Raw genomic sequence first — 11895 nt, forward strand, 5'->3', positions numbered from 1 at the left:
GTTTGTTGTGTGAAAGGCCAGGGAAGGTACGGGGCTTCAGGTTAGCTCCTGCCTTTGGTGACCAGCCGGCCGAGTTGGCCAGCTGCCCCCGTCTGCAATTACAAATTGCAATTATCTGTGTGTTTGGTTTGGTTTTGAAATAAGAAAGACGGCCATCTCAGGCGCCTGATGACTGCACGCCGGTGTTGTGTGCAGGCCTGTCCGTGAGGCAGCCACCTACCTAGCTGTCTGCAGTGTGTGTGTGTTTGTGTGTTTCAGCCCAGCTCGTTTGACGAGATGCTTTAATAAGAGGCGTGTCATCCGCACTTGGTAACTATTCTCCTTTTTCTCCAAGACGTAGTAGGCAGCCAATTTGTAATACCTTAAGGATCCCCTGCATACTGAGTAAGGCCACGGCCATTTGGACAATTATAAGGTGTCAGTTTGTAAAACTCAGAATTAGCCTACCTCAATTGTTACAATACCAGTCACTGACAATCACTTGGATTCGATCGCACCACACATAATGAGCCATAAAAAAATCCAACAAATTTCAGTTCCATGCATGGGCCTCCATAGAGCTTATACCACTTGTTCACACTTCACAGCTGGTCAAGCTCGACAGAAACAGAGATGCCTAGACAATTATTCAGAACAATAGATTTCTGTGAATAAACACTAAGCGATTTGATATATCATATATGAAACCAGTGGTGTCAATGGCATGAAGCATCACATAATAGTTTCACTTTGATAAGTAAAGTATTCCTTCGTGTTTATGTCAAACGCACATCCTAAATAAGAGTGGGGAAGTAATATAATAGACCTGAGCACATTATTTTCTGCACTGAGGTTACAGCGCAGCAAATCAAAGAGAGAAGATCCGCATTGTTAAATTTTGTGTCAGAAAACATATTCTGCTAGCACTTGCAGCTTGAAACCAAGCATGGCAATTGACAACTACAAGCTGTGGCTTTTCAAAGATGGAAACAAACAATGTGATTCTCAGACTGCAACTGTTGCATCTTCAGAAACCATGCTGACCCACATGGGCAAAAATCCTAGAAACAAGTTGAAAGCCTCATTTTTTAAGTGCGTTCACCCTGTCCCTCAGGTAATACAGCTTAGCTCTCCTCACTTTCTTCCTGTCCAAGATCTTGATTTCTTTGATGTTTGGCGAGTAACTGAACAAAAAGGAGAAAATCGCATCAAGAAAATTGTCCAAACAAATAGTTTATAGCTAATTAGAAGAAAGGCAGGTGGCCGCTCAAACAATGAAAGATAACAGCGGCAGGTTTCCCTTCAAACCATAAAATAAAATTTGATGAAATCTCAAGCCAATCTAGTATCGTATATGCATTGTCATATGTAATGATATCTTTCCATGGTTATGCTAGTTCTAAATATTAAAGTTGAATGCTGAACGAAGCACAAACATCCTGATAATTAAAAAAAGAAAGAAAATGCATATAAACTACTACTCATAGCATTCTTTCAATGTATTTGTTTCCATGGTAAATGCAGAGCAAAGAAAGAATATGCTACAAATTCAGAATTGAGGTATGAGCATAACTGGATAACGTGTTTATGAAACTATAATCTCCACTCGTACTAGGATGCTTGCTAACAGGGCGCAAGCAGTTATGTCCATCATTCTGCAAAATGGCCAATCTGCCTATACTTTTCGGTACATCATCATTAACTTGCTTCAGGGTCATTAGTTTAGCGATGTGTCATACCATGGTTAATATAGTATTCATGGATTGATTACAACAAAAAGAACCAAACCTAACGACCTGAGCACAGTTTTCCCAGTTTTGCAAACATCCAACTACATTTCTCTTGCAGGAATCACACATGCCACATCTACTGTTTAACTGGCCTTAATTTATCAGAGTATATTGTAAGGTTATGCACAAACAGAGGACAAGAACTCCATGTCTGCCATCATAACAGACAGGAAGAAAGGACCAGATAGTAGAAACATCAAGTTTAGTGGTGGTTGAAAAATTATCAGGTATCAATGAAGAAGTTAATTCTGGCAGCACAAGAATATTAAAGAATCTATATAAGAGTACTTCAACCTCAGCATAATATGTTCCAAAACAAAGCAGCGTATAAAAAAGTATAAATTACAGTAAAGGAGCACATGTTTGGATTGACTTACAGTGGAAAGACAGACTCAACTCCAACACCAGACACTAATCTACGCAATCTGAAGGTTGTATTGATCCCAGCATTGCGCCTTCCTAGCACAATCCCTTTCAATGTCATTTCGCGCCGTTTGTTCTCAGGAACTTGCTGTTCAATCGCCAGAAGGATCAGTACCAGAAACATATCCGAACAGCGCTAAAGCAGGAACACAAAGAAATGATATACCAATCTCATCTGAATCATACATCCAGGCTGCACATCAGGAATCTCCCTCTCCGCGCGGACCTTTTCGACTGCCTCTTTGTTCAGGATCTGCATAGTCAAACAAGCAGATTTATCTTTTTGTGGTGATTTTGTAAGTGTCACTGGATGTATCAAATAACAATATAGTCCCTGCAAGTATGTAACACTCACTCAGGTTACATACATTCATAATGTGCCTGGCGGTCTTGTCGGGCCTCTTGAACTTGATGCGCGGGTGGTGCTCAACCACAGGAGAGGTGGAGTCGTCCGAATCAGAAGCAACCTCAGCAGCATTCCCAACCGTCGACAAACCCCTCGTCGCACCGAGAACTTTTGCGCAGAGACCGAAGCCGGAGACGGCAGCGGCAGGAATGACCCGGCTCTGCACACGCCCGGATTGATCTACCCCGATCGGGCGAGCGAACCCGTAAGGCTGCCTGAGGTGCTTGACGGCCGAGGATGGCTGCGCCGCCCCCGCATGAGCCGTGGCTACAGGAGCAGCTGCAAGCTCCAGGAGCCTCGCCGCCGCTCCACGGCTTCCGGATCGGCAGACATTCCGGACCAAAGATTGCATCCTGACGCCCGTGCCCTGCGAAGAAATTGCTCAGTAAACCACGGGCGAATCGAATCCAGCATAGGACTGTTTTTTTGGGCGAAAAATCGGAGTTATATGCATGTCGTTAGGCAGGGGCGGATCCAGTAAAGAGGTTTAGGTTAGGGTTTCGGTGCTCAGCTTCGCACAGGATGAAGGGAAGGGAAGGAAAGGGGTGGGAGTACCTGGTGGGTGGTCGTCGCCGGCGAAGAAGAGACCAACGAAAGCCTCAACACCTGGCAAGGGCGGCGGCGGCGGCGGCGGGACTTGGAGTACCAGGCGGAGGGATGAAGAGGACGGAAGGGGAATGCAGCGACGGCCGGCCCAGTCGGGTTTGTTGGGCGCACCCACACGGGCTTTCTTCTGGGCCGTTCTTTTTTCACACATTTATTTGAAAATTTCTTTTTTTATTTCTCTTTCTCTTCCTTTTAAATTTTCTATTTCTTCTTGATTTCATATCTATCCACTTCATGGGACACTGCCAATGGCTAGTTCCACTGGACCAAGCTTATGCTATGGATCAAAAGAACCAAGCTTACAAAAAACCAAGCTTAAAGCTTGCATGAGCTACATGACCAAGCTTATGCTATGGATCAGCAAAACCAAGCTTACATGAGCTACAAGACCAATGTACTAATAATTCTGAATGTTTACATTGTGTTCAGAGCGTGATTTCCAGATTCTGCTATAAAAAGAGCAATCGTGATCAGGGGTTTTAAGTTTCTAGCATTCCTTTTTTTTAAAAAAAATGGCTTGGATCACAGAATGAATTCCGTTTAAGATTTTGTCTGGAATTGGAATTCAATTTTGTGTGATTTTCCCCCAAAAAAAGTATTTCCCAATTTCACCAACAAATTCGTTTTTGGAATATTGTGGCATACTACCGACTTTATTGCTATATGAACCACTATGTACTGAACTGAAAGTGAACCATCACGGCCATGGTTCAAGTATTCCTATGATGGCGATGGCTATGTATCACGATCTGAAAAACAACAGCAGCCTATAGATAGAAGATAGATAAAACTTGTCGCCAATCAAGCATTCACACCTGGGAAATGAGCATGACTGCATGAGTAATCCTCCCAAAATGTTTTGCATTGCACTCAAAATGTCTTTGATCAGGTCGGCCAGACGCAAGACAAAGATAAACTTGTGACATAGTATGAGCTGCACCTAGCGTCGCAGAGGGTTGCACCACCCCCAACGACGCGACGCCCACACCACACGAAGCTACCCGACGTCTCGCATGGTTCACTGAGGAGGTGCAGCTCGGGCGAATGCCGCCATTAATCGCCAGCCCACCCAGGCAGAAGGTGGCGACCATAAGGCAACACATGTCAAAACGGAGCAGACGGATTGCCGCTCAGCCGCTGGCGCACATTCCGATCTCCAAGCGGGGCGAGGTGCTCTTCATGCGAAGGATGGGCTTTGCACCGCCGACAGGTCCAGTCTCATCCGCGTCCAAGAGAGCTTACGACGACTTTTTCGCAAGGAACTTGACGTCGAGCGAAGTGAAAGCATTGGACGTGCTGTTCCCGGCGACCAATGCTACGACTGGTAGAAGACTCTTCTCGGATGACGAAGCAGAGTCGTGCGGCCGCTAGCGGAGACGCCCAGCTCCGTAGGTTACTGCGCTGCTCGTAGTTTGGTTGTTACTTTTATGTAATATCGAAGTTTGAAACAATCTATTAGGAAGGTCCAGTCACAACTGTAAGACCTCTTAGGACGCTCATTATAAGCGTGTCGTATGTATGGTTAAACTCTTCCTCTTCTTAATTACAATGATACGCAAATCTTTTGCGTATTCGAGAAAAAAAATGATGTCTCTCTTCCGACAAAAGTTTATGGGGACAAGCTGAAAACCGCTAGTTAGGTCATTTCTTCATTCAGATAAAATACAAAATGAGAGTTTTGCAATAAAAGGTGCCATATAAGTACAATAGTTTGAAATTAACATGAGATAAAAACATCTGTAACAACTAATAAGATCATAATTTAAAAGTTAATAATCTAAATTTATGACATCATGAGACTTGAGTTGCAACAAGACACCGTAACGATTCATTAAGAAAAAGAGCCACCATAACCTAAGATTTTTTATTAAGTGTATGTTTGCGTACGGAAGACACGTGTATGTTTGTGTATCGAAGACACGTAGAGGTGATGCAAAATAAAAGTCTATGATACGGATGGAAAAACCTACGAAGTAATTGATAAATTTAGTATATAGCCTGATCGATATTACATAGCATCTATATTCATAGTTGTGTTACAAAATGAACATAAAGGAGAGCATAAGGATAGGTATTAAACATGAGTTAATAGTTATAACAGCATTTTTTTTAACAAAAATAGTTAGAATAGCAGTATCCCATGGTACAATGTTTTTCTCTCACAACAAAATAACATCAGCCGGCTTATCAACCGCAAAAACCATCAACCGAACAGCTCCGAAGGATAGTGTTCTTTCAACAAAGTATGCAGGCAAAAAGATAAATTAGCTATCGAATCAATGAACGCAACAATTATTTAATAAGCACTAAACAGTAGAAGAGTGCACATGGCGCGCGCTACCACCAGCAGGCATCGTCCGGCGACGATGAGGCACCACGCCTTCAGCCCTTCACATGGCACTCACGGCCTCCATGAACACCTCATCGGCGATTAGCCTGCCGAACGCCTCAGGAGACAGGCACACCTCCAAGGCCATGCTGCCTCCGCCGGCGCATCCCTCGTACACGGTCACCTTCCCGTCCACCTTGTTCCCAGCACCGCTCCGAACGGCCAACGGCTGGCCCCATCCAAAGTCATTGCCATATACGTCGAACCGTGGCGAGCTCCCGGTCACGGTATGCGCACGGTTCCTGGAGGGTCTCACATACAGCAGGTTGGGCTTCTGGGCAGATTGTTCCTCACCTACGCCTCGTCGAACGACGCCACAACGCGGTTCAGGAGCCACGCCGCCCAGCCGAGCCCTTTGTCCAAGACGTCGCTGACAGTGGATTTTGCAACATCAAGTACCACAGCATTACCCATGTACTCTTGTGGTGTACTCTTCACCCGAGCGCGGCATCCAATGGCAAGCTTGTACGTGGTCTCCAGGTGTGGTGCGAGCCCCTGGGTTCGGCACACCGCTAGCCAAAGGTGAGCGAGAAGGGACTGCAGCGAGGAGATGGTTGTCGTCGCAGTTCCCGCCATCTCGGCATTTGCCTTCGTCTTGAGCCTCTTTATGCTCTCCGCAGAGAAGTGAAGAAACATTCCTGCACCGGGGTGTACTTGGGTCGCTGGACGATGTCCTCCATCTTGCCGAAGGGTGGAGGGACTGGCACAGGGTAGGTGTCGAGGAACCATCTGTCCAGCACAGGCGGCGGTGTGGACAGCTTGTACTCTTCACCTCCACCGCTGCTGCGCCGGTTTATCTCCGACCAGGTGTTGAACAACAGCCAGAATACGGCCCCATCAGCGACGCCATGGTTGAGCGACATGGCAATAAAGATGCCATCTGTGAGCTCGGTGACCTGTGCGGCCAGCACAGGGAGGGAGCTCACGACAGCTTCCACATTCAGCAGCCTGTTCAGCGGGAAGGACCACACGACTGACGGGATGTACACTGGGGTGGTTATGTGGCTCACGGTGACCTCAGGAGCCACGGCATGAATGAACTCGGCGCCTTCACCGTTGCAGCAGAGAGAGATAGCAAGGCTTGGACTTGAAACACCGTCCGTGATCTCTGAGGCAGTGAGACGGCCAGCCAGTGGGTAGAAACGGCCCAGCGTGCTAGCGAAGGACGAAGCAAGGTCGTCGATGAGTAGTGCACCTCCTGCCCCGGGCTTTGGCAGAAGGATCCCCTTCTGGATGTGGTCCACCGTGATCAGCACGAGATCCCATGGAGTCAAGTGAATGATCTCTGGCTCTGACGGCACCATGTTTGGTGAGCTTCCTGACTCTGGCTGGACCAAACGCCTAGACACGATTTGGACACTGCCGGTGGAGCCTTCCATTTTTGTCATTATGGTTGCCAGTTGCCGCTCCAGGCTGCTGAGTAGACAGCTTATAATCTGAGACGCCCACTTAAGTGTGCCCAACAGAATGCTGCCTTATTGCCGTATCTGATACTCTGGTAGTGGTACGCAAAGCATGGCCTGCTACTTACTTTTCTGAAAATGGAAGCAATCACCATTGTTAGTTTGGTTGTCTTCTAACGAGAAGATTCCAGAGACATAATGCATTATTTTTTTCTACTACACATTGACAGATAAATCCCAACATATTTGATGTCCCAGATTTCCCATGAAAAAGCATGTGGGTCTTTCTAAGTCAGTCCATCCCCATCCTTTTCCATGAAGGTCCAATGGAGCAGTATCACTATTTTATTAATATAGGTTATGAGCTACTGTAGTTTTGCATAATATAATGGAAATAAAGATTCAATACCAAGAAACTATACAAACACAGTAATCAATGGATACATGAAAAGGACAAATAAAAATAAACACAATGATTGTGTGATAGGCTAAAGCTAGAGGCCAGAAAAAAGAAAAGCTAACAACAGCCCCCGTGTCCAAAAAAACTACTGAGATAGTGAACACGCCTTACACTTGACGGCTTCTGGCAGCTGGCCTCCATGCACAGGTGAGCAGCAGCTTCAACCACACACCACACTGGTTATAGGCTAGAGGAGGAGGAAGAGGGGTGGCAACTAATTGTGTTCTCTCTGTTCCATTCCATAGAGTATATACATCTAGGAGTATTAGCTGAACAACTACAAGCTAAACTAGTACCATGGCTGAGATCAGCCTCAGCTACTCTACATGGCTTACATCAGCCTTGACTTAGTGGCCTGTTGCCATACCAGCTGCAGTAGAGAGGGGAGAAGAAAAGGATAGCAAGGAATTGACATATTGCCAACTTCCTGCAGCAAAATACAAGAGCCCAGCAGCAGATTATCTTACAACAGCCTACTCAAACAACCTCAAATCAAATGAAAAACAAAGTTTGAAGTTTTCTTATGCTGATATGCTCCAGTAAAAAGATTATCAACTTCCATAAATGATTGAACAAATTTACCAGAGCTCCTTCATTCGTGCAATTCAGAGGTTGGCCAGCTGCTCCAGAGGCAACAGAGGTGGTAGAGTGGTTCTGAAATTGCAATGAGCATGATGAATCACATGAGTGCAGAAACAGTAAAAGAACAGTGTCAAATGATAATAGTATGCAAATTTTTATATTACCGTGCCCAAATTGTTTGTGATCGTGCTTGAAGGTAGTACCGGAAATGACATCTTTAATTTGTATGTAGCAATGCAAGGTCTTCTGTTAAAAGAACAATCAAACAAAGAGAAATCAGTGCATCAGACGCCAATATGGTCCTCATGTTTGTAAGAACTCGAAACATAGATTGCTAAGATTGAGTCCCTTTCGAGAAAAGAAAGGGCACAATGGTTCAGTCCAATGCCTCTACTACTTAGCACGAGACTACAAGAGGTAAAATGACCTCTACTATCTTCTTTAATATCTTGCTATGTGAGACAAAATACCACAGAATCAAATCAAGAACAGATGTAAAAGAACCTGGGAAAAAATCCAAAGTGCCAATTCAGAAAATTGTAGCTCAAAGCCTCAAACAACTTCTATCTAGGAAATTATACAGCATATCAAATTTGCTGTATAAGTTCATCCCAGTTATAAGTAGTTCAAACCTCAAAAGCGAGCACGTGTAAACAAATATCTCTAATTTCTAAGCATGTAGACAAAGTACCAGCAAGTAGCATGACAGCAAAAAAAAAACATATTACCTCTTCCATGATGCAAAGAACACAAGTTGTTAAGATATTTGCCTAAAATGAAAGCCATGATCCCAAAAAAACCTATTGGATTCCAGCTTTACTGTTACCCACCAAAAGCTTCATTGCATTTCACTTCCTCACTACTAGAGAAATCAGTATCTGTCATGTCATCAGACAAGCCTCCATGCATACTGCCGTTTAAGCAACAATCTTGTTTGACTGGACACATGTCATATTCTGACTCCAGTAAGGAATGAGTTGGAATCATATTTAGCTCCATGACGCTCATTAATGATCTAAGCTTAGCTAGTTCTGGCCAGCGCTTTGCTGATATATACATGTTTGCAATCAATTTGTAGTGACCGGGGTTGTTTGTCCTCATGGCCAGCAGCCTCTTTGCAGCTCGATCACCAACTTCTGTTTTTCCATGGATCCTGCAAGCCTCAATTAAAGTTGCCAACATCGCGGCAGTTGGCTGGAATGGCATCTTGTTAATTATCTCCTCAGCCATACTCAGCAAACCCTCACGGCAGTACAAATCAACCATGCAAGAAAAATGCTCCACCCTTGGTGCAATGCAAAACACATCAAACATCTCAGCAAATCGTAGCTGCCCTTGAGTTACCAGCCCAGAGTGGCTGCAGGCTGAAAGAACAGCAACCATAGTTACATGGTCCACCTTGATATTGTTGGCGATCATTTCATCAAAGAGCTTCAGTGATAGATTCCCTTCTCTTTGCATTCCATAGCCCAAAATCAGTGAAGTATAGGCATGCCTGTCTTGAGATTGCATCTGGTCAAACACTCTCTGGGCAGTTGCCATCTGTCTAGACTTTGAGTACATATCGACAAGTGAGTTCTGCAGTATGTTAGAGGCACCGAGTCCATGCTTGAAAATGTAGCAGTGCATTTCCCTTCCGTGACAGAGGTGTCCAAAACGTGCACTAAGTGAAAGCATAGTTAACACAGTAACATCATTTGGAAAGACAGAGGAATAAATCATCTCTCTGAAAAGCAAAATAGCTTCCTCAACCTGGTCCATGAATCCAAATCCTGCTAGCAATGAATTCCATATTACTACGCTCTGAGTCGAGCATGATCTGAACAGGTGATATGCAGAGCTCATCATCTGGCATCTGGAGTACATTGTGATCAATGAACTCTCCACGTGCTCGAGCCTATCAAAGCATAGACGAACAGACGCAGCGTGCAACTCCTTGCCAATCTTCAGATACCCACCCCTAGCACATGCCCTGAGGCCGATGACAACAGTCACAGAATCCAGCCCCGGACCATGGCAACTCCTCATCTGCCACACCAACCTCATCACCTCGCCGTCGTTCCCCGCCTTAAAATTTCCAGCCGCAACCGCGTTCCAGGTGACAATGTTCGCCCCAGGAACCCACTGCAGCAGGTCAAACGCCTCACCCCACAAACCAGCCGACGCGTACCCAGACACCATGGCGTTCCAGCTGACAACATCCCGCGCAGGCATTCCATCAAACACCTTGCGCGCGTCCTCCATCTCCCCGCACTTGGCATACATCCCCACCAGAGCGTTCCAGACGTACATGTCCAGACCATATCCCCACGACCGAACGCGCTGCTCAATCTCCCGGCCAACGGAGGCATCCCGTAGCTCGCCGCAAGCGCGCAGAACCGACGGGTACGTGAACCTGTCGGCGACCACGCCCAGCGCCAGCATCCTGCGGTACGCGAGGACCACGTCGCCCCACAGCCCACGGTCGGCATACCCCCAGATGAGCAGGTTCCACGGGAACGCCCGCGCCTTTCCCGCCGCACGCTCGACGGCGGCTCGCGCGGCGGGGAGGTCGCCGAGCGCGATGTAGAAGGTGGTGAGCCTGGGGAGCACCGAGGGGTGCGCGCCGAGGCCGAGCGCGACGGCGCGTGCGTGCGCCTGCTCGCCGGGGCGACGGGCGCGCTGGGACGTGCAGGAGCGTATGAGTGATGAGAGGGACGCGGGGGAGAAGTAGGAGGCAGGTGGCGTCGGCTGCGGCGGGGACGGGTCCTGAGCGGGGATGGCATTAATCCAAACGGGTGGCAGGCAGCGGCGGATGCGGAGGAGGTGTTGCCTGGAGAGCGCGCCGCGAGGAGGCGGCCGTGGGCGCATCAAAGGGGCGGCGCCTCCGCCGCCTTCGTGGCATCACACCTGTCCGCCGGCTGAGAAGGCGGCGGGCAGCGGGCAGCGCGCAGCGGGAGAATTGGGAGAGGAGGGAGCCAGGGAGGCTCTGAGCGTCTGGGGCTCTCGGCGCGCCAAGACGCCTTGGTGGGCCCACCAAGTCGGGTGGCACTCCAGGGCTATGGGGACGGGCTCATGCCAGGCAACGAGGCTGGCCGTGTGAGCAGAGTACAAGCTCTTGGGCTGGCCCATTACGGACATGTTTCTGCTCTGTTTGCGGAATTTTTATTTATTTTTATATAAAATAAAAAAAACAGTCGTAGGATTGGTCCCATTTTCTTCATTCGTGTAGGTCCTCTATGTTCGTGTGTAACCACGATAGAACTATGACCTGCTCATCGTCTACGAGGTTTCGTGCGGCTTCGTTGATCTCCAGAAAAAAAAAGTACAGGGGGGTGTGCATGTGTAGTGTGATTGCGTTGGATAGAGTTCAAATAATACAACTTGTATACTATGAAGATTTTAGAAAATTATACAGGTAGTTTTTTTTCGTGAATAAGATCACTGAGCTTCGACTCCATTTGTTCTTTTCTAGAGCTATACCCAATGTATAAACGAGCACAATGTGTATGTACAAATTGTTAGAAATTTAGGCATTTTCATTATCAGTTTAATTCAGAAAAGTAACATCAGCAGGTTCGTGACGGCATATATGTGCATGTGTATATCTCTAATGAACACTACAGCATGCAGTGATAACATACAGATGAACCCAGTAGCAGCGAGTACAGTAATCACAGAGATTAGAGTGTACCCAGCGGAGGGTCCTATGCCGAGGGCATAGGAGGCTCCATTCGTATTAGTTGACATAGTGCGTTGCTGGAAATCGTGGACCACAGTCGGTGCAGGACGATGTTCGCAGTGCAGTCCCACGAATGGATCACCGGGAAGAAGACGCCTTGACGTTCCGTAGACAATCACCGAGAAGATGTACGTGG

The 11895-nt window shown here is 46.8% G+C and overlaps 2 protein-coding genes and 1 pseudogene across 2 annotated transcripts; all 3 read right to left on the reverse strand.

The window, feature by feature from the left end:
* Window positions 1-699: 699 nt before the first annotated feature.
* On the reverse strand, window positions 700-3301 carry LOC136472429 (large ribosomal subunit protein bL19cz-like). The gene is made up of 5 exons (XM_066470139.1): window positions 3154-3301; window positions 2561-2965; window positions 2359-2445; window positions 2147-2280; window positions 700-1163 (listed from the first exon to the last, which is right to left on the reverse strand). Exons 2-5 carry the CDS (start codon window positions 2948-2950, stop codon window positions 1061-1063), a joined length of 714 nt encoding a protein of 237 aa, XP_066326236.1. The 5' UTR covers window positions 2951-2965; window positions 3154-3301; the 3' UTR covers window positions 700-1060.
* Window positions 3302-5163: 1862 nt separating this feature from the next.
* Window positions 5164-8820, reverse strand: LOC136476599 (protein ENHANCED PSEUDOMONAS SUSCEPTIBILITY 1-like; annotated as a pseudogene).
* Window positions 8821-8860: 40 nt separating this feature from the next.
* On the reverse strand, window positions 8861-10888 carry LOC136469295 (pentatricopeptide repeat-containing protein At1g71490-like). Its single transcript, XM_066467538.1, has one exon. The coding sequence runs from the start codon at window positions 10886-10888 to the stop codon at window positions 8861-8863; it is 2028 nt and encodes a 675-aa protein (XP_066323635.1).
* Window positions 10889-11895: the final 1007 nt, after the last annotated feature.

This window comes from Miscanthus floridulus, chromosome 8 (assembly GCF_019320115.1).
Source record: "Miscanthus floridulus cultivar M001 chromosome 8, ASM1932011v1, whole genome shotgun sequence".
Taxonomy (NCBI): Eukaryota; Viridiplantae; Streptophyta; class Magnoliopsida; order Poales; family Poaceae; genus Miscanthus; species Miscanthus floridulus.